Source organism: Crocodylus siamensis, unplaced genomic scaffold (assembly GCF_052110815.1).
Source record: "Crocodylus siamensis isolate JL-2025a unplaced genomic scaffold, ASM5211081v1 HiC_scaffold_117, whole genome shotgun sequence".
NCBI classification, from domain to species: domain Eukaryota; kingdom Metazoa; phylum Chordata; order Crocodylia; family Crocodylidae; genus Crocodylus; species Crocodylus siamensis.
The window spans coordinates 1-25000 of record NW_028324527.1 but is presented as its reverse complement, the minus strand read 5'-3'; the positions used below and the strand labels follow the sequence as shown (position 1 = coordinate 25000).

At 45.7% G+C, this 25000-nt stretch overlaps 1 protein-coding gene across 1 annotated transcript; it reads left to right on the top strand.

Annotated features, from left to right (window-relative positions):
* Window positions 1-4795: 4795 nt before the first annotated feature.
* Window positions 4796-24994, top strand: MPG (N-methylpurine DNA glycosylase). Its single transcript, XM_090030286.1, has 3 exons — window positions 4796-5054; window positions 21429-21633; window positions 24669-24994. Exons 1-3 carry the CDS (start codon window positions 4839-4841, stop codon window positions 24725-24727), a joined length of 480 nt encoding a protein of 159 aa, XP_089886412.1. The 5' UTR covers window positions 4796-4838; the 3' UTR covers window positions 24728-24994.
* Window positions 24995-25000: the final 6 nt, after the last annotated feature.

Sequence of the window (25000 nt, the reverse complement as noted above, 5' to 3'; positions counted from 1 at the left end):
AGAGCTGTGTCGCTGGCAAGCAGTCCTAAGGGGAGGTTCCAGACAAACCGTGAATGCCGTGTGCCTCCGGAGGCTGGGAGAGCATGGTGAGCTCCCACAGGTGATGGTGGTGCTGTCAGTGGTGGGAGCTTGGCAGTGGCCAACGGTGAGCTCCCACAGGCAGCTGCAGCGCTGTCTGCAGTGGGAAGTGCCAACCAGCGGTTGGCAACCACCTGCAGACATCACTGGCAGCGCCTTTTTGTAGGGGTGCACTGCCAAGCTGAGGGGGGTGCACCCCCTATGCATTGCCAATGAGACCAACCACGGTTCAAGTCCTAAGTCCTCAGTGGTAGATTGAGCAGAAGAGGAGGGCAGAATCTCACTGGCTGTGAAGACAGGAGAAGGCTGCAGCAAGATGGAGGTCTCCTATTGTTTGGGGATCTCCCTTGCTGCTGGGCTCAGATCTCTACCTTGTCAAGTTCATGTGATTGCTGTTGCTGTGCACCAGCTTCCTCATGTTGAACAAAGTCGCACACAGTCTTCTACCACAGGAAACAACATGTACTTCTGTACCAACCTCCAAAATCCCTCCAGTGATGGATGAGTGGTGATGGAAACAGGACTAGTGAATTTGGCAGTCCCAGTCATGAATTTTCATGCAGGAAGCGGTAGCCTGATGGTTATCTTGTACCTGGGTTGAGACTGGGGTGCAATTTGGCAGCTGCTTCCATTACTGTACAGTCTGATTCAGGATTCCCTTTGATCGCCTCATATGAGGAAGGGGTTAGAAAAGGTGCTCTGAACCTAGGCTGTCTTATCTGCTCCTGGCTAGATAACCCCATCCATCATAAGAAGACATTGATTTTGGCAATGTGGAACATTTGCACCTTGGTGGGTAACCAAGACAACGAATTACCAGAAAGAAGAACTATTATTCTCTCCTGGGAACTAGTAAGATACACCATCAATGTTGCAGCTCTAAATGAGACGAGACAATTAGATGAGGGAAGAGGATGGAGGCAGTAGCAGCCAGTACGCCACCATCATTAGTGCGTATGCCCCAACGCTTGATGAAGATGTTGAAGAACAGTTCTGCTCCAACCTTGACCACTTACTGACTAACGCTATCACAAGAAGGACAAGATTATTCTCGGTGACTTCTGTGCCAGAATCGGATGTGACCTAGAACTCTTGAGTAGCACTACTTGGAAGGAAGGAATAGGGAAAGCCAACTCCAATGGCATCTCTCTCCTGAGCATGTGTGTGTGGAGCATGGTCTTGGCATCATGAACACCATCTTCAAACAGAGTGCCAAAATACAAGACCACCTGGAGCCACCCTCACCCTAAGCATTGGCACCTCTTTGACTATGTTATTGTTAGAGCCTGTGATCAACTGGGTATCTGTATCATGAGCCATATGAGGAGCTGATGACTGCTGAACAGATCACTGTCTTGCCAGATCCATCATGAACATATGGCTTGCTCTGAAACACAAAAAACAGCAAAAAGCAAAGCTCTTCAAAACCCAAAAGTTTGTAACAATCTCCAACAGTGCCTCCACAGAAAGTTCTCTTCCTTGTCCACAAATGAAGTCAACACTGAACTCCAGAAGGGGTCCGTCTGGCCTGCTGTCCCTCCGGCCTGTGCTGAATCCATTGTCTATACCACCCATTGACATCAAGATTGATTTGACGAGAACAATACCAGGATCCAAGTCCTCAACCAGAAGGGAAGGGTCTTTGGCCAGATAACACCTTATCTCAGCAGAAGGAGCTCCTCCAAAGCTCCACATCAGCGCTGTGGCAGAAAGCCACCTTGTTTCTCCCCAAAATCTCTGTCCTGTGACACTGTGACTAAAATCTCTGAGGTGCAACCATTTAATTAGGATGGGCCCAGCTCACAGGGGACTGCACCCTCAGCCTGTCTATTTAGGTAACCTGAGCTGGCTGCATTTCTGAGGGAGGGGGGAAACCTGCTCCCTCTGCCTACGAGACTTGCATCAATTACCTGGGTGGGGGGTTTCTACCTGGGGAGCTGGAATCTGCCTGGTAACAAGTGATGTATTTCAGATTGGTTGGCTGACAGCCAACTGGGGCTGACTTCCACTGGACCAGGTGAATGAGGTCACAGGGGCTATATAGGTTGGGGAGGGGAAGGAGGCTCTCTCTTTGGCCATGAGGTGAAGCAGCAGCAAAGCAGGGGAGACAGAGAAGCCTTACCATCTGGACCTAGCTCTCTCTCTCACCCCAAGACTCCAGAAGGGAAACTGGAGAACTCTGGAAGATGCTTGTGAGTAAGCTACTCAATTGGATTAGATATTTAGCTGGCAATAACACAGATGCGTAATCAAAAGGCTACCTCAGCCACACTGTTTGCTCTTTAGGATTTCTAAGATATTGCTCAACCCTGTACCCTAGTTTACCCTACCCCTTGTAATCAATAAAGTTCTCCTTTCTGACTGGTGTGGGAGACTTATTGAGGGGTGGGTCTAAATTATGCCTAAGAGACCCCTTAGGTCTGCGGACTAAGGGAGACTTTGCTTTTTGCCCCCTGACTTGGGGAAGTGCCCCAAGTGCCTGTACCAGGTCAAGTACCCGTCGGACTATTAGGCCTGTGTTTCCCTGAGGACACAGGGCTGAGACAGTCCCTTCTCGGGGTGGTGGCGGCGACGTTACCCCCAGACTAGCGAGTGTGCTCCAGGAGACGGGTCGGCCGAGCATAAGGCGCCCCTAGGGAGGCATTTGGAGTCTGGAAGGTGGGTGGGCGCAGGGAGGTGGGTGGCTCAATGCAGGAGCGCCCCCTACTGGCCCACCACAAGCGCCTCAAAGCAGAAGCTCAAAGGAAGATCTGGGAAATAAAAAAAAAAAAAAAAAAGTGGTGGCAAAAGAAAGCCAAGGAGATCCCAGCTCTGTTGACGGACATGACATGCATAGTTTTTTTTCCAGTCAATGAAGGCCATCCACGGCCCAGTTTCCCAATAGTCCTACTTTCCTCATGACAGGATGGCTTGATGCTTCTCAAAAACAATTTAATCTATCCAAGCTAGATGAAAAAAGCACTTTGAAGCATTTCTGAACTGTGAGTCCACAGTGGTAGCTACCACCATTGAATCCATCCCCCAACACCCTGAAAAGGGTTCCCTTGCCAAACCTCCTATCCTAGAAGAAGTTTGACATGCCGTGATGGAAACTAAGAACAACAACACTACTGGGATGGATTTCACCTGGTGAAATCCATAAGGCTGGTGTCAAGGAACTAGTACTGAGACTTGACAAATTTATTCTATGTGTTTGGAACAGCAAAGATCTGTGGGGACCTTAGGAATGCCAACTGTCTTCAAGAAAAGAGATAAGTCTGTGTGTGGACCTATTGAAGTGTAGTGTCCTCCTTTTCACAGCAGGGAAAATCCACATCCTCTTGAATCATCATCTCCCCCTTGCTGAGGAAGTCCTGCTGGAATCTCAGCAGTTTCAGGCCACCCCATGGGGCAGTTGATGCGATGTTTGTTGGTCCCAGGTCCCAGAAAAGCAGTAGGGAACAACACCAAGACCTGTATATAGCCTTCATTAATCTCACTAAGGCCTTTGATTCTATCAGTTGCAAAGCCTTGTGGAAAGTACTGACCAGATTTGGAAGTCCAGAAAAGTACATCAAGGTAACAGCTGCACCTGTTCTGTGTAACGGATTGGAGATCGATCCACTTGTCATTTGAATTGGGGTCAAGCAGGGATGTATCATCACTCCAACTCTGTCCATTTTTTGACAGCCATCTTGGTTCTCATTTAGGACCACCTTCCTTCTGGAACTGATATTGAATACGGAATGGATGGAAGGATCTTCAATCTAGGATGTTTTGGTCAAAGACTGAAGTACTCAAAAACAACCATCCTTGACTTTCAATATGCCAATGACTGCACTATCCTTGTGCACATTGAGGAAAACCTCCAGACTGTGCTGGGATTTTTCAGAGAAGTTTGCTAAACTTTGGGTCTGCCTCTCAACATCAAGAAGACTTGTCTGCCCCAGGCTATGAATGTGACCCCCTCTCTAAATTATCAAGGGAAAGACCCTGGAGGTAGTCAAGTACTTCCCGTACCTCTGTAGGCATCTCTCTCAGAGTGAACATTTGAGGAGGAGATCCAGCGCACAAGTGCCTCCTTTGGGAAATCGCTTTTGCTTGTCTTGACTCATCACAGTCTCTGGAAAGACACCAAGATCCAGGTCTGTAATGCAGTCATCATCACCACTCTCCTCCTATGGATGTGAAACATGGGTGACTTATTGTCACCAACAGTGCCTCCAGAAAATCCTCCACATCGCATGGAAAGATTGCTGCACAAACGTCAGCAGCTTTGCTGGTAACGCTGGCTTCAGCACTGAGTCAGTGATCCTCAAGCACCAACTTTGCTGGTTCGGATGTTGTGTGCAGATGCCTGAGTCTCTACTCTCAAAACAACTGCTTGACTCCCAGCTTTGTAATTGTAGTTAAGATAATTATCAGGATTATTAATTAAATTCTGGATAAATAATTTTGTTATTGGTACCCCTTAACTTACATATCCCAAGTTTTATTTTGTGGGCTAGCAGTTAGCAAATTATATCTTTTACTCATTTATGTAACAGGTCTGATTTGATCTGGAATCCTTAACAATAAAAATTGAAGAACCTTGATACTGACATTTAACAGTTACTATTCAAAGTACAGTCATAGACACAGCTATCTATGTACATTATCTGTAGAGACTGTGTATCTGGGTTGTCTAGGGTTTTCAGATCATTTTAAATAAAAGTTTAAAAATAAAAATGAATCCACTAAATGCATTTATTTAATTATTTTAAACTATTATTTCTAGGATAATGCCAAGAGAAAAAAAAACAGCGCATCTAAATGGTGTCCAAAGAAAATCCAGCTTGCTTCCAGCTGAAAGCCCTGGAACCCTGACAGTTGATCCAGATGGGAATTCCTCTCCACTAAGCAGCAAATACTTTATAATAGAGAAGAACACTTCCCAGCTTGGGTCTGACTACTTTAACCAACCCTGCATCAGCCTGGCTAAGTCAGTTCTAGGACAGGTAATTTTCACACTATATATGATGTTATTTACTCTATGGTGATTTGTTGAACTAGAATTGCATTCCCCTTCTCTCAGATTTTTTTATTCCAGAGCTGTCTGCTCATTTAGGAAATGCAGGGCATGTTCCTGTTTTTGATGAAGTCATTTGGAGTTTTGAGAACAGAACTGGGCCTGTTTTAGTTGTATATCCAGAGGTAAGGGGTTTGGGGTGTTTTTGTTTTAATCTTTTGGTTTGTTTGTCTTAATCCTTTCCCAGGCTTAGCAGGACAGAATATCAAATATTTCTAGTGATTTTTAGGTACTGCTGGTGCCTTTTCTTTCTTGGTCCTAATTTCAAAATCAAACAGAGGAGGTGGGATTACCATCTCTTCTTTGTAATCACCTGTTCACACCTGTAAATGAACAAAGATGCAACACTTTGGCAACTATAAAAATAAAATACTAGTGCAGAAGGAATACACAGGATATTACCACCTATCACAGCAGTTATATTCTAGAGGGACATGACCAGAATAATTTGGACCTTTGGGCACAAGTACCACATATGGAAAAAGAAACATATATTTCTTTGCAGCCAATGTTTTGGATCCTAGTTAGAGATGGGTAGCATTCAGGTGTGGCTATGGGGTTCACATGCAGCTTATATACGTTATTTGGCCCTGTGGGTTGTATCCAGACCATGAGGCTTCTCATAGGCCAGATGCTCCACTTCTGGCAGGGGCAGTGGCTTGTTGGTGCAACTGCTGGAGCCAGTGTATTGGCATGACTCCATAATCCAGGAAGTGAATGCCAGTGAATTCACCCCACTCTTCTCTTCCCACCCCCCTTTATTTTTAACCAATGACTTGTTTTAATTGCCAACAGGCTGTGAACACTCCTAATGTGATGATGAGCAAGGGAGTGGGGAGAGAGTGCAGCTCTCATACCCAAAGGACAAACATTGCTGCTACTCAAACACAGTATCTGCACTGACAAGCCTATAGTTTAAAGGGAGTGCAGTCACACTGCTACACATCCCTGGATCCACCCCAGCACCAACTGTGGCATATATTTTATAAATGTGTTCTCTAAAAACACATGGAAGATGAATAGCCTGTCCCAAATTTTTATCCATGGTTCCAGTTGATTTTTTTCCCCCCAGATCTTTTCCAGGATTTCATTTGCTTAGTCTTGGTATCCATCCCTTTCTCTACTAAAATTACATTTATTTTAAGGACTAATCTTTTTTTCTATTTAGTTCACATATGACAATTGTTCAGAGGGGTGAGACGATCTAGTGAGACCGTATTTGGTAATTATGATTAAATTTCTCATTTGAAGGTACTTGTTCTGTTAGGGTTATCAAAATTTCTTTAAAAAATCTCATATTCTCTCCCAAAAAGAGTTGGCTTAATTACGTATGACTTGCCTTTACTCGTACAGAGTTGTATATTTGATAAATTCTAGGGAGGAACAAAGGTTGTTAACAGGGTAGGGAAAAAAATCAGGGGAAAGCAGCTTTTCATATTTATCCTGGGAGCTTAACATGGTCTGCATAAAGGAAATGGTCTCTCTCTTTTTCAGAGTTTGTTTTTTGACCTGAATTTCTCTTACCCAATATATATCTGGGAAATCTATTTTCTCATGCCATTCTCACTCTAGCTGTCTACACCTTTTGAGTAAGTTTTCACACACTTGTTCATAATGTTCTTTAACTGAATATTCTTCACCTGTATGATAATATCGTATTATGTTGGGAGCTTTAATACCTCCGATTTTAGAAAGGCTGTGTAATACTAGTAAACAAAGCTCTTGGGCAAGAGGTGATATATTTTATTAGATGAACTAAACAGTAGCAAAAATAATGCCTCTTATTTTTCCAGATGAAGTTTAAGAAAACAACTTGCCAAGTCTTTAAGGTGCTATCTGGTACACATACAGGTAAACATCAGAATAGAAAGAAGAGTGTTGAGAGTATATTCATTTCAATGGTTGCTGTTCTGCATATCCAAGAAATCTTCATCCCAATGTTTTGTTGCTATTTTTAGACCAAGGCACTAAATACTTAGCATTAAAAATATCCTTTATGTTTTTCTGCAAGGTTAATACTCAGTTATCTCATTGAATTTTTAACCCACTTAAGCAGGAAGATGAACAATTATAAATTTAAGTTTCTCAGGGATACTAGCATCTAACATTTCTGGTTTATCCTAATTAATTTTATATCCAGAGATGGAGCAGCATCTATTTATTGTGAATACAATTGATTATAGGGAGGAAGAATGGTTTTTGGGTTTTTTTACAAAAAAATCTACATAGAAAACTATTCTATGCTTTGCTTCTGAATCACCATCCCCCCCCCCCCGTTTTTATTTGGAACCTTGTCTGATTGCAGTAGCTAGAAGTTTTATGGCTAGAGTGAGAGTAGAGAGGCAATAGTAGGGACCCTGCCTAGTTCCTCTTGTCAATTTAAATCTGTGTGAGAGGGTTCCATTCACTAGTACAGCAGCTCCAGGGTCCTTACCGAGGTTTAGTTACTGTATCTCCACTTTATCTCGAAAACCAAATTTCTCTAGTACAACACCCATTCTCCCCTGTCAAAGGCTTTTTCTGCATCTAGACAAAGTAAAACACTGGTGTTTTTCATATACCGAGTTCAGGCCTTTCCTAATCTGATTCACATCTTGTCTGGCTACAATAAATCCTGAGAATTTGGGACTACATTATTTAGATATTCTTAGACACTAGGGCTGGAAGGGACCTCAAAAGATTGAGTCTAGCCCCATGCCCTAGGAGCAGGAAGTCAGCAGGGATCATAGGATCCCAGCAAGATAAATATACAAATGTCTCTTGAAGGCATTTAAGATAGGTGCTTGAACCACCTCTGGTGGCAGTCTATTCCAAACCTTGGGGGCTTGGACAGTAGAGAAGTTCTTCCTTATGTCCAGTCTGAAACAGTCATGGAGGAGTTTGTGAACATTCGACCTTGTCATTCCTTGGGGCGCTCTGATTCCCCCAGATCCTGTTGAGCACCCTTGATAAACTTATAGGTGGCCACCAGATCATCCCTGAGCCTGCACTTTTCTAGGCTGAAGAGTCCCATGGCTTTCAGCCTCTCATCATGAGGCCTGTTTTCCTGACCTCTGATCATGCGCGTGGCTTTTCTCTGGACTTTCTCAAGCTGCTCCACATCCTTTTTGAATTGTGGAGCCCAAAACTGGATGCAGTACTCCAGCTGCAGCCTCACCAAAGCTGAATGACATCCTGGGATTTACTTGAGAAGTATCTATGGATGCAGGCCAACGTTTTGCTCGCTTTACTAGCTGCAGCATCACATTGAAGGCTCATGTTCATCTTGTGGTCAATCATGACCCCCAAGTCTCTTGTCCGTAGTGCTAGCCAGCATAGCACTGCCAAACCTATAAGCATGCTGTGGGTTTTTCCTCCCAAGGTGGAGAACCTTACATTTGTGCACCCAGATCAATCTTTCACTACTTGGGCAATTTTTTCTATCAACATTTATTAATATAAAAATGATATAATAAATAATGCAAGAGGCAAGAATTTCTAAGGGTCATTATCTTTTATTGGACAAACTGTATAGTTGGAATAAAGTTAGACAAGCTTTAAAATAAAAGATATTCTTCATCAGGTCAGACCAGAATAATCCAGGAACAACATAGTAAAGAACACCTGAAAAAGATCCTTGCTTCTTGCATAATTTCCACATCATCCGGCTACAACATCACTCTTTAATACTCTTATTCTAATGAATACTGGAGTAATATAAATGATATACAGTTAGCACAGTCTTTTAGCTGTCACAACTATCCTTGTTTCCTTGAGTTAGGGTTTGTTCTTTTTTTTTTAATTAGGTCAGTCTTTTTTTTTTAATTGCATTTAGTATTAAGCTTCTCTTGAAGCTGCTGCTGCTGCTACCCTATTTTTAAAAAATCTGATTTGCTCACTGAAAGGGGCTTCATTATATGTAGATGCCTGTTAGTAGCACGAACCAAAGGAGGCCCCATTAACAACATGGGCAATGGACTTTGGTCACTGGAAAGCAGACCATATGGTGTAAGCAGGAATGCTGGGGAAGTTAGGAGTATTAGTTTCAAGATGCCTTGGAAGGTCAACGGATGGAAAACAATGGATAAGGTGAGTATAAGACACTAAAACAAAGATCAGATTGACCTGGTAAACAAGTTTCCCTATCTGGTGGGAAGGTCACAATGTGGTATGAACTGGATGTGAATGATGTCACATAAAGATGTTTGATTTGGTGAAAATTGGGGTTCATATGCCCTAAACATGAAGTTGGTTTGATCAGTGTATAAAAGAGGCCTCAGAATCCTGAATACTTTGCCCTGGACTAGGCTTTATTTTATCTTAGTACAATGTTTGACAAATAACCTGATGAGCACCATGCCGGAATGGCGCATGAAGCTAGTGTAGGGGCAGGCAATTATTTCAGGCTGGCAGGCCACTCAGTGAGTATTGGTCAGCTGTCAAGGGCCGCAAGGGTAGCTCTGCCCCCTGGTCACCATCTTGAAACCAGAAGTCTTGCTACTAAACCTTGACCTTTGTCACTGGAAGTTCCCTTGCCCCCAGAAATACTTCTTTTGGGGGCAGGGAGGTGCCATCTTGGAATCTGAAAAAAAAATCATACACTAAAAGTTAGATCTCTACTATAACATACTTTAATTTTATTACAAAAATATTTTTCTCATGATTTGTTTGTGTAGTGTGTATAGAGGCGATTGAAAAATAGCTAAAAAATAAAGTCATACTATTGTATATTGTGTGTGGGTTGGGATGTGGGGTTGTCTGTGCTTGTGCCTGGGGTTTGTGAGGGGATGTGGTTCTGTGGGGGGGTAAAATATGTTGCAGGATGTGTATATATGGGGGCAGGGTGTGGGTATGTGTGGTTTGTGGGGTGTGAGGAAGGGTGGAGGGGTCTGGGGTACCCCCCCAGATACTCCCTGCCATGGCGCATAGCACCAACAGTAGGTTGTGGGCCCTGGTGCTGCACACTGGCAGTGTGCAGCCCCAGCCAGTTCCAGGAGCTACATGTGGCAGCAAGGAATGGAGCCAGGCCAGCCTGCCTCTGGCATGGGACTTCTTGTGGCTCGTGTGTACCTCCCAGGACTCGTGTGCCACTGGGGGGAGGCCCCTGTGATAGATCTGGCTGCCTTCCCTGCCCCCTGCTACCACGTGCAGCTCGCAAGACTCTGCCCAAAGTGAAGGGGAGCCCCGCCTTCTGCTTCCCAGTGGAGTCCCAGCAGCTACATGTGGTGGCGGCAGTGGAGAAGGCAGCCAGCTCCATCACATGGGGCTTCCTCCCAGTGGTGCATGAGTACTGGGAACTGCATATGCTCTGCGGGGAGGCCTGTGTGACGGAGGCGGGCCAGCCTGGCTCTGCTCCTGGCCTCTACGTGCAGCTCCCTGAACTGGCTGGAGTTGTGTGCAGCCACAAGCACCCCAAGGGCCTACCACCTACTGAGCTTCTGCCAATGCTGGTGGGAGCTGTGCACCACGTTGGGGGAGTGGATGGGGGTGGATCACTACAACAACCCCTCTTCCTCACACCGCCCACACACTTGCTCACAGCCTGTCCACCTAAGCTTCATGTTCCTGCCAGCTGCCTTCCCCTGCCCCTCCCCCCTCCCGCTCCTTACTGCTTCCCTACCTGCTGCCCAGAGCAAGCACTGCAGCAGGGACAGGAGAAGGAGCCATTGGAGGCTGGGCAGGCAGAGCAGTTCCCCCAGTGGCTGCAATAGTGGCAGCAGCAGCCTCTCCTGGAAACTGTGCTGGCTGGGCCAGGTCCTTCTGCACGTGAGGGTGGGAGCAAGGTGCGCAGGCTGGATGGGGTACAATTAATTAGTGGGCGGCTGTGGGCTGGACGAAATTGTCTGGTGGGCCAGATGTGGCCCATGGGCCATGTTTTGCCCACCCCTGTGTTTAGTGTCTATTGTATGTGAACAAAAATCCCAATAAATTCTTGTTAGTAAGAATGGGAGCTTGTGGTCTCTTTATTACAACTAAAAAGTTTGTTAGGTGTAGTGGTAGGTATGGTATTACTGGCAGTTTTCTAATAGAGCTGTCACTGACCCTGCCAACTGAGGGAGCCTGACATGACCAGTACTACTTCAAACCTGAGGTCCAACAGGTTCAAAACTCAATATTTTTCTAACAGCTTTTTCTTTATATAGGCTCTTTATTTTCTTTTGTATTATTGTGTAATGTGTTGAAATAGCTTTATTCACTTTAGAACTCTAACCCGTCATTCTGTATATTCATAGGCAGATCCATGGTTTTTAAAAGGTGAGGTGCAAGAGTAGCAACTATTGCTTCAAGGGTGGCTTCACCGCTTGCTCCAGATCCAGACTCCTTGCTCCCCACAGGGGTGGGCAGACCATGCCATATGAGCAGCAGCTGGGGACTTTTTAAAAATCCCCTAATTGGGTAAGTAATCCAATTCCTGTCATTCCCCTCCACCAACCCTCTTGCCATTTTCTCCTTACCCTCCATGCCCAGCACCATCTAATCTAATCCACGCTCAGCAGCAGCTAGAAGGTTCTGGGTAATGTGGGGCCCCTGCAGGACACGTTAGGAAATTTGGTTGTCACACCAGACGACAAAGCCAACATATTTAATGATTTCTTTGCCTCCATTTTCCTAAGCAGGGACCGGAACAGTCACCTCCCCTGCCCCCCCTCAGGCCCCAGGGGAGGGATACCTAGGCCAAAGGTTAGTGAGGAACTATTTAGGGAACTTCTGGAGGGACTGGATATATTCAAGTCAGTTGATCTGGATGATCTCCACTCCAGAGTACTGAGGGAATTGGTTGAGGTCATTGCAGGATCCCTGGGACGGCTTTACAAGCATTCGTGGTGCTTTGGTGTGGTGCCAAAGGACTGGAAGAGGGCCAATGTGGTTCCCATCTTCAAAAAGGGGAAGAAGGAGGACCCGGGAAACTATAGGCCAGTTAGTCTTACCTCGATCCTGGGCAAGCTTTCTGAGAATTATTCTGGCGCATATTCACAAGGGGCCAGCAGGGGAGATCATGCTTAGGGGCAACCAACATGGGTTCATTAGCGGCAGGTCCTGTCAGACCAACCTGGTGGCCTTCTATGATCAGATCACCAAATCATTAGATGCAGGGGTAGCAGTGGACGTAGTCTTCCTGGACTTTCAGAAGGCCTTCGACACTGTCTCTCACCCTGTTCTTATTGAAACTGTGGAGACTGGTCAGGCCGCAGCTGGAGTACTGTGTCCAGTTCTGGGCACCACACGTCAGGAGGGATGTGGACAACATGGAGAGGGTCCAGAGGAGGGCCACTCGCACAATCAGGGGGTAGCAGGGCAGGCCCTATGAGGAGAGGCTACGGGACCTGAATTTGTTCAGCCTCCACAAGAGAAGGCTGAGGGGGGATCTGGTGGCCTGTTACAAACTAGTCAGGGGGGACCAGCAGGCACTGGGGAAGTCCCTGTTCCCCTGAGCACTGCCAGTAGTGACCAGGAATAATGGTCACAAGCTGGCAGAGGGTAGATTTAGGCTAGCTATCAGGAGGTGCTACTTTACGGTCAGGGCGGCTAGGATCTGGAACCAACTTCCAAGCGAAGTGGTGCTGGCTCCTACCCTGGGGGTCTTTAAGAGGAGGCTAGATGTATACCTAGCAGCCTCGCCTGGAAACTCTGCTGGCTGGGCCAAGTCCTTCTGTGTGTGAGGGTGGGAGTGAGGTGTGCAGGCTGGGCGGGGTACAATTAAGTGGTGGGGAGCCAGGCTTTACCAGGGACAACAGAAGTGGCAGGGAGTTCCCTCTCCCTGAGCCTGCTTCCAGACTGGTTGGGAATATCTGGCAGACTGGCAAGAATGGAGGAACCTGCCCACCTGTCACAGCTGAACCTGGCTCCCCATGCAGTCCGGCTGAAGAGGGGTAGAAGTACAGGTTTCCCTCGCTTTATGCTGTACATGCATTTCTGGAAAGTGTCACGTAACTTGAATTTGTATAAAGGGAACCCACTTTACAATGTAAGAAATAGGGATATGTTCTAAGATCTCGACTGTACTGACCCTCAGGCTCATTTCTACCAGTTTTATAAGACAATTTTGCTACTCGCTAACTAGCAGAGAGGTTAGAAGCCATAATGGGGTTGCTTAGAAGCCATAATGGGGATGGCAGCTACAGAAACACACGTCACAGACAACTGGCAAGGAGCACAGATCCACACAGGAGACTATATTTGTTACTCCTGCAACGCACCACACAAAGTAGCTGACTGCGGGCTTCCACCACACCAATTGCATAAGAGTGTATTGACCTCACATATAATGAATTTTTGGTATAAAAAGGGTCATTGCATAAGAGTGAGTTTGCACATACAAAACCCACATAAAGTGAGGGAAACCTGTAGTTCTGGGCTAGGGACAGAAATTACACATAAACCAGTGTAAATGATAGGAAACCAGTTTAAATCTGTAACACAACGGAAGTTCAGTGCAGATGAACTGCTTTCAAAATGGCTGAAACTGGTTTAAGGTAAACCTGGATGGATGTAGTATCATACTTAACTGATTAGGTTAAATTGGTTTATTGAACTGTCCTTGATCCCCTCCAGATTCAAGTTAACTCACAGTCCGCAAGCATCCCAGGATGTGCTGCATGCAGTATCCCCACTGGACTGACCCTACATGCTGGCTCCAGCACATAGGACTAGTCTGTGGACCTAATTCAGCCTGCAGACTGGTCCCATGGTCCTCTCCTGGCTCATGGGTCTGGATGAGTTTGATATGCCTGGTATATGCTGTAGCAGAATACCATCTCAGTCTCTCCCCAAACTCTGCTATTTGACAATTTGGTTACCATGACTACTGCAGAGGGCAGACACCTCTAGCCTCATCAGCTTCAGGTAACCCTGAGTTGTAACCTGAGTTGGATACATTATTAAGGGAGGCAGGAACCAACTCCCTCTGCCTACGTGCCTGGTATCACATACCTGGGTAGGGGCTCAAAATCCCTATTCTATGCATTGGGAGGGGGCTAGAGACTCTGCCAGTCTACCTGGCAGCCATTTCAAATTGGTTGTCTGGCAGCCAACAGTTGCTGGCTTTCATTGGATCAGGTAAATGAGGTCATACGATCTACATAAATTAAGGACTGCCCAGGAGGAGGGCAGCAGCCATGATGAGAACTCTCAGAGAAGCTGAACAATCTGAAACTTGCTCTCTCTCTCGAAACTCATTGCCAATGAACTGCCTAGCCTGTAGAGGGAATTTCCACCTGCCCCTGGATGATACTTGTGAGTAAGCTACTTGAGATCTAACTAGATGATATATAGCTTGCAGTAACAAAGATGCGTAATCAAAGGCTACCATGCCACTGTTTGCTCTAAGGTATTTCTCTGACATTGCTCTACCCCCTGTACCTTATTCCAAACCTACTTCTTTTAACCAGTAAAATTCTCCTTTGTACCTAACATGGGAGACTTATTGGAAGAGCGTCTAGATTATGCCTTGGGATTCCCTTGGTTTGGCTGACTAAGGGAGACCATTTGTCCCAGGAGTACAATCACGGGGGAGCAAGAAGCACCCTCACCATAGAGTGACCCAGAATGGGGGCTACACACCCATGGAAGAAAGACCTCGAAATCAAGAGTTACTCACCTGCTTTAGGAATCCAAACACGGGACAAACAGCACCAATGAAAGAAGCCCTCACGGTTCATCAACCACGCTGATCTACAGCTGGGATTGGCAGGTGACATCACGAGCGATTGCTGGCCAGTGGGAATAAAAGCGGACACCAGCTGGCAGGATGGGGCGGCAGGGAAGCAGTGGAGGCTGCAAGAGCTCTTCACGCTGGCAGCAGGCAGCGCCAGCATGCAGAGGAAGACCCTACCTGGGGAAAAACCTCTCAGTTAGCAGCAACTATAACTCGCCTCCATAACTGTGGCAGGCAGCACTGGCATGCAGGAGAAGATTCTGCTCCAGGAAGATTGACAGAAGTGCAGGGGACAACGGAAGCTCTCTCCACCAGACACCCGCAACCCAGAGAGGAGCTGACCAGGAAAAGGACAGAAGGAAGCCCTCAGGGAAAGCTGAGAGTGGAGCAGCATTGTGGGGTGCAGGCAGACACAGGCACTAAGGCAGGGTGGGAGTAAAGGCAGTTTAGACTGATCTCCCCATCTGATTTACCCGCCCTCTTTTCTTTGTGTATTTCTGTTCCTTTAAGGTTTTTCCAATACCTTTTTTTTTTCCCTGTTTATTTGGTACACCTACAGTGAGGGGATCATGGTGCCACCCTGATACATGGGCTGACTACGAGAATTAACAAGCAGCTGACAAGCAGTGGGAGAGGCATCCTCAAGGGGTGAACCCACAGCAGACCCATGACCCGCAGGAAAGAAGGAAGAGACTAGGATCTGATACTAAAGAGGAACAAGAAGTAAAGATCATCAGGACCAGAGAGCCAACTGCATTAAGATCATGTGTCTCATCAGAGGCTGGTGCATGGAAGGGGTGTAGAGGAGATGGAGCCCCAAAAATGTCCATCAGGCAGGGCATTTGAAATTGAGGGACCTCCAGCGGGGAACCCCACCACTGAAGGTACATTCAGAGTTGTGGCAGGCGAGTTCTGGGGTCTTCTCTGGGGTGACCAAGGTCCCTTTCAGAGGTTGAACGAAGCCTCACCATGCCTACCACCAGGTGCCTGCACCAAGGCAGCGCAGGAACGGACATTTGAAGCAAGATGGTAACACCACTGTTTGTGCTTCAGACTGAGGGAAGCACCCCAAGTTCTTGCAGTGGGTCAAATACCCTCAAGGACTACTAAGCCTGTGTTTCCCAGAAGACGCACGTCCAAGATAGTCCAGATTCTGGCTGGTGGCATCATTACCCCCAGGCTTGCAGGTGTGCTCTAGGAGGGGGGTCGGCCAGATGTGAGGCACCCCCAAGGAGGCACTCAGAGCCTGGAAGGTGATTGGGTGTAGTGAGGTGGGTGGCTTAACACAGGAGTGCCCCCTACTGGTCTGCCACAGATGCCCAGCTCTGTTCCTTGTCTTTAAAGAAAAGCTAAGTATAGAATGTCAACATGCTTTGTGCTCCCTTTTCCCCATATGTAAGATGTGTGTTGGGCAGAATTGTTGCATCTGTGACTTTGCGTATCCATCAAACAATCCTTATCTGTAAAGAGTGGTGTAAACCCAGGAGTCCTGGCGCTGCAGTACAAGCTGTAAATTATTTTCATGGCCTGAGACAGAAGAAGACCTTAACATGCCAGTCACTTAAATAGGGTTGGTATTTGTCCTTGAACTTCTGAACATCTCATGTATCCTGGAGAGTGTTACCCCAGGACTCATGATTCAGCTTTGTGTGTGCCTCCTGTGCCTTTTGGAATTTTGGCATTATTATGCAAATTTTTCTGATGCTCACACAGCCTTACATTTTGTGAATGGAGTTGCGGACCCCTTTGAATTGTAAGTGTGGGTATTCACAAACATTTGGTTGATCATGGTCATCTTTTGCAAACCTCTTAGACAGAGTCTGAGGACCCCTAGGGGTCCATGGACCACAGGTTGAAAACCACTGGTATAATTGGATAAAAATTGTATCTTTTTAAAAGTTTTTCTGTGAAAATGGTACACTCTTATTTCACTGATTTTTGTTTATTTGATAGCTTGGAAGTTGTTAAAAATGCAACAATTAAAATACTTGATGCAGACTTCTGGTAGATCCATTAGTAGAGCAGGCCAACATTTGTTTGAGCATTCTAGTACCCACATGTGACAGGAATTAAACACTTCACTCTTTAAGGTAATTCCAAAACCACTTGTGTTTAAATATGGGAGTGTAGAATGTAGTATAATGAAATGTTTTTGGCCCAAACAAGACTATGTTGAGCCATTTCATAAATGTACTTTAAACCAAACAAGATGTCTAGATGGGAACTTAAGTTAAACAACAAACAGTTAAAAATCTATGAACATTTTATTCTTTAAAAAAAAAATGTCTTTTTAAAAATATTCTTTTCATGATTAGCATATAATTTGATGTAGGCGGTGAAATGCACTGTGTCCGGTGAAAGAAAAAAATGCATAATCACTTCCATGGTTTTTCTCTGATTTAAACAATAATTAACCCGTAATGATGTGCGAAGTTGATTTTGGTGGGTCCACAGGCAATAAGTGCTCTTTGCTGTAGCCCACTACACGTACTGGAGGGAGCACAGAGAAGAGCAACAAAAAGTTTGGTAGATCAACAAGGTTACATTTTGTATGCTTATGGTGTTATAAATTTTGCTTTGTATGATACAGACACATTTCTAAGCATCTATATGCATGGGTGGTTGGTGCCACCTTAGTCTTAGACCAATTCGGGTGACTGGGGGGGGAGGTCCCCCAGCAGCTGATCTTGCTGCCTGGGGTGGGGGGGGGGGGTTACAATCCCTGCAGCCACTTCTGGGAGTGGCTGCGGCCACTTCTGGGAGCGGCTGCAGTGATCGGTCAGTGCTTGCAGGGGGGCACCGGCACTCCTGCCTGCCTCCCTTGCCCATCGCCTAAATGGTGAGTGCAACCGGTCAGGCGGTGCATCAGCACTCTTGGGGTGCATGTGCATCTCTTTGCACCCTCTATGCGTCACCACTGCCAATAGGTGACCAGGAACAGCCAAAATGGATTAAGAGACATGTATGATGGAGGTGGGCGTGGAAACTGTGCTGTCCAAATTCACTGATGACACAAAGATGTGGGGTGGGGTGAGCACACTGGAGGGGAGGTCCAGAATCCAACTAGATCTAGACAGGTTAAAGAGGTGGGCGGATGAGAATAGAATTTAATTCAACGCAGACAAGTGCAAGGTACTGCATCTAGGGAGAAAGAACCAGCAACATGCCTATAGGATAAGGAATACCCTTCTCAACAACAGTTGCTGAAAGGGATCTTGGAGTCATTGTTGACTCCGGGATGGATATGAGCTACCAATGCGAGGAAGTGGACAGTAAGCCTAGCCGCACCTTGTCGCGCATCTATAGATGCATCACGAGCAGGTCCAGGGAGATGTTCCTTCCCTCCTATGCAGCGCTGGTCAGGCCACAGTTGGAGTTCTGCATCCAGTTCTGGGCACCACACTTCAAGAGGGATGTGGCTAACCTTGAGAGGGTCCAAAGGAGGGCCAGTCGCATAGTCAGGAGGCAGTAGGCCAGGCCCTATGAAGATAGACCAAAGGGCCTGAATCTATTCAGCCTCCGCAAGAGAAGACTAAGAGGGTATCTGGTGGCTGCCTATAAACTCACCAGGGGGGACCAGCGGAAAGTAGGTGAGGCTGCATTCCTCTGGGCACCACCTGGGATAACAAGGAATAACAGACATAAATTGATTGAGAGTAGGTTCAGGCTTGATATTAGGAGGCATTACTTTATGGTTAGGGCTGCTAGGTTCTGGAATGGGCTCCCAAGGGAGGTGGTGCTCTCCCCTACCTTGGGGGTCTTCAAGAGGAGGTTGGATACCTGGCTGGGGTATGATGATCCCAACACTCGTTCCTGCCCAGGGCAGGCGGTCAGACTTGATGATCTGTTCAGGTCCCTTCCAACCCTAGAAACTATGAACTTATTTTCTTCTATGAGAAAGTGACAGGCTCTATGGATGAGGGAGAGCAGTGGATATGATATACCTTGACTTCAGCAAGGCATATTTTGATACTGTCTCCCATGACATTCTTATTAGTAAGCTGAAAAATACAATTTAGATTGGAACTTCTTTAAGATGGATAAATTGGTTGGGTAATTAGTTGGATTATTGTGCTCAAAAAGTAGTCCTCAGTGACTCAATGTTTAGTTGGGAGGAGTTATTAAAGAGGGTTTCAAGGACCTGTCTTGGGTCTGGTAGTGTTTAATATCTTCATTAATGATTTGGAAGGTGGGATTTAGCATACACTTAGCAAATTTGCAGAGGACACCAAACTGAGCGGAGTTGCAGACACTATGGAAGATGGGATTAGTATTCAGAAGATCCAGACTTAAACTGAAGATAAGGTCCAAAATTAATCAAATCAAATTTGAAGTTTTATGCTTCTGACTGAGCAATTGCAAGCATAAACACAAATGGAAATGTTTGGCTAGGCCACAGGGGTTGGTAAACTACAGCCCACAGACCAGTCCCAGCCTACAGAGCCATTTTGTCTGGCCTATAGAGATGAAACTTCGGTGGTGTTCAGTGGTGGGGGGCTTCAGCAGCAGCTGTTCTGTCTGTGCTGCTATGGGGAGAAGTGGTGATGGCTCCCAGGTCCTCATGTTTGCTTATCTGTGTCCGATCCAAGTTAGGTCATTCTTGCCCATTACCTGAAAAGGTTGTCAATTTGCTGGGCTAGGCTGCAGTACTGAAGGACCTGGAGTTTTATAGCAGATAGTGTACTGTTATTGTTTATATTCAGCTTACAGTCATCTTAAAAAAATCCAATAGCTCGCTGAGCTGTATTAACATGAATGCTACTTGCAAGTCGAGGGCCATGATTATTTCATTTTATTTGGCACTGGTGAGACTTCATCTTGAGTGCTGTGTCCAGTTTTGGGCACCATACTTCAAGGAGGATGTGGGCAAATTAGAGTCCAGTGGAGAGCAACAAAAATGGTTAGAGGTCTGAGAAAAATAATTTACAAAGAAAGGCTGAAACTGAACTGAACTGTGCTTATATAATAATCTGGAGAAAAGAAGACTGGGGGGGAATTTAAGAATAGTCTTCAAATACCTGAAGGTTGATTTATAAAAAGGATGATGATAGACTAAGTGTATCAAACTAATTCTGGACTGTGTCTAGACTGTGGTGCTTGTTGGATCTAGCCTGGGCTATGGCACAAGTGGGACTGGCAGCAGGGACTGTGTACATAGCCATGCCTACTGCAGCCTAGTGGCTGCTGTTTTGGAAGGGGGGGTTGTGGCAGACCATGGCCCCCATCTCTCAGTAGCCCAGTAGGCCTAAGGAAATTGCTCCATGGGCTGGATGTTTGACAAACCTGTGATAGACTGTTCTGTATGGCTACAAACAGCAGGACAAGCAGTAATGCCCTCAAACTACAGAAGAGGAAATATAGGTTAAATATTAGGGAAGTTTAGGTTAGATATTAAGAGAAACATTTTCACTAGGAGGGTAGTGAAGCACTGGAACAGGCTACTCAGAGGTTATGGAATCTCCATCCTTGAAGTTTTTAAGACCAAGGTAGACCAAGACCCAGCCTTGGCTGTGATGATATAGTTGGGATGGTCGTGCTTCGAGCAGGGGTTGGACAAGATGATCTGAGGTCCCTTCTAATCCTAATATTCTATTATTCTGTGATTTAGGGAGATTTTTCTCACTATGAGGGTGCTTAAGTATTCAAACAGGCCATCCAAAAAGGTGGAATCTCTATCCTTGAACTTTTTCAAGATCAGATTGAACAAAAACCTGGTTGGCGTGATTTAATCAGTGATGATCCAGCCTTGAGCAGGAGGTTGAACTAGGTGACCTCTGGAGGTCCATTCCAGCCTTATGACACATTTAGAAATGAGATTGGTTTCCTCATGCACTTTAATGGATAAGCTACCAAGTGAGTTAGTTATTTGTATTAAAATGTAGTCCTTAGGCAAGGTGAACTAGAAGAGTTCACACTAGTTTGCAGACCAGCCTAGGGAAGATGAAGGTTGTAGGCTATGCTGGAGCACTAGCTAGTACAAGCATTAATTAGCACATGCACTACTCTCATTTGCTAAGGCATTCACCAGTATGGGCCTCAATAGAGCGGTGACTGACACAACTGCTTACACAAGCTGAAGCTGGAATACACATGTGAGACTGCTACAAGAATACAGAATGATACAAAATGCACAGTTCTGCCAAGAAAGGGAGCCAGGTGCATCAAGCATGGGACAGTTTTTTGATACTTTTGCTATACAGATGAAGAAAGAACAGAAACGCATAGATATATGACAGATACAGGGCAGCTTGAGAAAGGAACGTAATATGCAGTGGATTGATCTATACAAAAGAGGAAATGGGAACCTTGGAATTTTTATACTGGCCTGGGGATGTAGTTTTTGCTAATACCTTGACGCAGGCAAGCATAGATTCATGAGAGGGAGTGTACCATGGCTTGCAGATGGTAAAACTCTCTGCGTCTTCATCACTGAACAAACCTGTAGTCTGTCTTTGTGTATGTTGTAATCTTCATACACCGGAGTCAGAAATGAATAAACACTGACTGAATACACATATGAAATACAACAGGATGAGCACGCTGTACCTATCATGTCATTTTTCTTGTTCTCCATGTTTCCTGCACTTCCGGTGACTAATTGGTTACTCACTATGGAGCTTGCTAGCAAATTGGGGCACTCTAACAGAAGCTTTTTAACCTATTTTTCAGATTTTAGTTCGTAAACTTCCTGATGGCAGAGAACTCCGGGGGAAGATAGTGGAAACAGAGGCTTATCTGGGCGGGGAAGATAAGGCTTCACATTCAAAAGATGGGAAGCAAACTCCAAGAAATGCAGCAATGTTTATGAAGCCAGGAACTCTGTATGTGTATCAGATCTATGGGATCTATTTCTGCATGAACATTTCCAGCCAGGGTAAGTAGAGATTGAAACAGCTGTAATGTGACTGGCACAAGGAGTTTTTGCTGTGCAAATATTCTTAGCTTTACTTGCCCTGTAGCAGCCTTTGCCCCCTCTGACTTGGTGCTGCTGTTTTTGTTTGTGACCTGATACATAGAGGCTTTGGCCACTTGAGTTATATAGCCATTAGCAATCTAGAGAATATTAGAAATGCATTACTGGCAGGGTCTGCATGTACTAGACACTACAAATGTGTAGTAAGCAGGGTCCTGTCCTTAGCTGTGGCCTCCGGGCAATACTGAGTATAGATAGTAAATTCCACCTTAGAACCTGAAATATTATATTTGCCAAAATTCTTAGGATCATGTTCTTCTTAGGATGAATTTTCTCAGTTTTGATGTTCTGGGATAAAGTTCAATGTGTGGGATTATGTATACTAGTAAATATTCAAGGTGTGGTGCTTTGTAAACTTGTTCATGCTGTAATGAGGGCAATGGCAGACTTCCTCAAATTAGAAGGAGCTGTTGGCAAATGCAGGGACCATGAGACAGCAGACAACCTGTGATGAGCAGTCACTACAGACAGAATTCTGTTTCCCTTTGGTAAGGGAAAAGCATAAAGCAAGAACCAAATGTGGCCAGATACATAGATAGAAAACTGCCACATAGACCCAACTGGGCAGTAGCAATAAAACATTTTTGGTCTGTTGCTTAACTGTCGGCATTTTGGGGTAATTGGGCACCTTGAATCAGGGGCAGATCTGTGGGGAGAGAGTGGGGAACAGGAGGGGGTTGCACCATGTTCAGCTCTGTGGCACATTTGCAACAACTCTTCAAGCTCACTGGCTTGTCAGCGTGGCTTTTACTGGAGCTGCTGCTTTGGTGTCACTATAGAACCCAAGGTATGAATACTGCTGTGGCTGCTCACTTCCCCTTTTCCCCTGCTGCTAAATTCACTGGTGAGTGAGGAGGTGAACCACAGCAGTGGCATTTACCCCCTCAGTTCTGGAGTCATGGTAACAAGCTAGTGAGCCCAGAGTTCACTGCATAGCTGAAGGATGGTGTGGCCTCCCTCCTGCCCTATTTCCTGATCCACCCATGCTTTGAATTAACTAATTTGTTTACACAAATCAGGGCTCCAGACCTTCCTATTCTTAATAGCTTTGAAGTCGCATGGTTCAAAATATTGATTTTCTGTGAGCTTCAGAAATAATAATGCCATGGGGCATGGAAAAAAGGTGTTGCCAGAATTCATATGTTTGGAGCACCTAGAGACTAAGTGTTTGTACACAAGTGTAGGCAGCCAGTCGGGGGGGTGGGGGGGAGGGGTGTTGGGCTCTCTCTTAGCTCTTTATACAAAGCGACATGAATTAGTGCTCTTGGGGGGGCGTGGGGAGCTCAGAGCCTGTCTGCACCAGCACTGGCCAGCAGGTGGTAGCACTCCTCTTCCCATCCCTGGCCAGCAGGTGGTGACTGCTCCTCTTCCCAGCCCTGCCCCACACCAGTTGTCAACATTTAACAGCAGCTAGGAGGTAGAGGTTCCCTTGCCATGCATCCCCCCCCACCCCAGGTAACCCTGCTGGGGTCTTGTGGGGGGCTCCCTTCTGCCTACCGCCTTGCACGAGTGTCTTGACAGCAGCAGAGTTGGGAGGTGGGACGGGGGGGAAGGGAGCCTGCCCCCATCTCACAGGCCTGGCTCTGCTCTTCCCCCAAGACCCAGCAGGGAGGACCTCATTGTGCAAAAAATGTAACTTCTGTAAATGCCTCAGAACAACAGATGAAATAAAACAACTGGATCTGACCTTTAATAGGTAGCTCTCATGATCAGTTTTAGAGAGTGTGACATTTTTAAGACTCTTAACAATGTCAGTAACCTTAAATTCACTTAGCTGTTTTGGCATCATTACTGTATTACTGACAACGCTTGAAGCACACTGGGGAGCCAAATGGCTGCTCCCAGGGATGAGTAGGACAGCAGGCAGGAAGTTTTATGAAAGTTGAGAAATAAACATGGGCACAGTTCTTTTAGTGAACTGTATATGGCTTTTCATCATTACAGTGAACAAACCTCTAGAAAGAGCTGAAATCCAGCCCACATAACCATGATCTGTGGAACAATTTGAATTATTAAATACCTTACAGTGTGTGTAGATGAAATGAGGGGCATGTGTGCACAACACTTTAAAGCAGGTTGAATGCTTTTGCACCACTTTAATGATGTTGGGAGTTTGCGTGCATCAGTGGCATATTGTGCATTAATTCCAGCTGCTGCCGCACATTTGGTGGCATAATGACTTGGAGGCACAGGAAATTAAAACACCTCGGAGGAGCTTGTTTGTCGCCCTACAGCTGCGGAGCGAAGCACCAGGCTCCGTGCAGCTCAGAGGCTGTGCAGGGGCCCAGGAAGGCAGGCTTCACCAAAGGGGAGGTGTGGGGCATGGTGAGCCTGACCTTTTTAAAAACCCACCACTTCAATTTAGGGTGAAGTAAACCCCCGTTTTGTCTATACATGCCCTAAAATAAAAATTCTACCTCAGCTGATTACTTGGGAACTAAAATAGAATACATTTTCCCTTTTGGCAACAGCCAGCTATCAAACTTCCCATCAGAGGTGGCTGTTTAGACAGTGATGTTTAGACAGTGATGGCAAAATCCTTTCTTTTTTTGAGGGAGCCTTTTGCAGTGATCCCCCAGGACTAGGTTACTCTGGGTAAGGGGCAGTGCATTGCTACAGTGCCCCAGAAGAGTAGTACAGAACAGAGAATGAGATGTGACTGAGTTCAAAGCCCCCTTTCCACCCCTCCTATTTTGAGTGGAGAAAAGGGCATTTCCTCTTTGTGTAGCAGCTCCTTCCCTTGTGAATGTGACCATTAGGCAGGGTGAGGATCTGGGCTCTTCTTACTGGTGTGCAGCCAGAAGTATCAGTTGAATAATCTTACGGTTTGAGTCATGCTCTGAGCACAGGCAGGTTGGGGGGTGGGAACTTGGTTATTCCTCTGCATAGCTTTGTGTGACCTATAACAGTCTATCTTGTTGTTTTGACTTTGGCAGGTATGCAGATTGAGCCAAAAAGCAGAGGAAGATTTCAGAAGTGTGGTGTGACTTACTAGCAGGGTATCTCATGTTTACTTGCAGGTGTTTAACGCATCGGGGTATTTTTTTCACTTGAAAGGGGTATAATTTTTTCTGTGTGGGTGTGTTAATTGGATTCCACTGAAACCCATTTGCAACCTTACCTCACTTTTGACATGTTTATTTTTCCTGAATCTCCTTTATCTGAACAGACAAGTTCATTAACTGGGATCTCTTCTTTCTCAGAATACTTTCCTTTAGAGGAGAAAAATTAAGACAACAGGCAGGAAAACTAAAAACATATTAGAGTG

Coding starts and splice junctions, on each gene's coding strand:
- MPG (XM_090030286.1), top strand. CDS start 4,839: ATGCCAAGAGAAAAAAAAACAGCGCATCTAAATGGTGTCCAAAGAAAA. Junction 5,055..21,428: donor CTAAGTCAGTTCTAGGACAG/GTAATTTTCACA, acceptor CCTATTTTTCAG/ATTTTAGTTCGTAAACTTCC. Junction 21,634..24,668: donor CATGAACATTTCCAGCCAGG/GTAAGTAGAGAT, acceptor TGACTTTGGCAG/GTATGCAGATTGAGCCAAAA.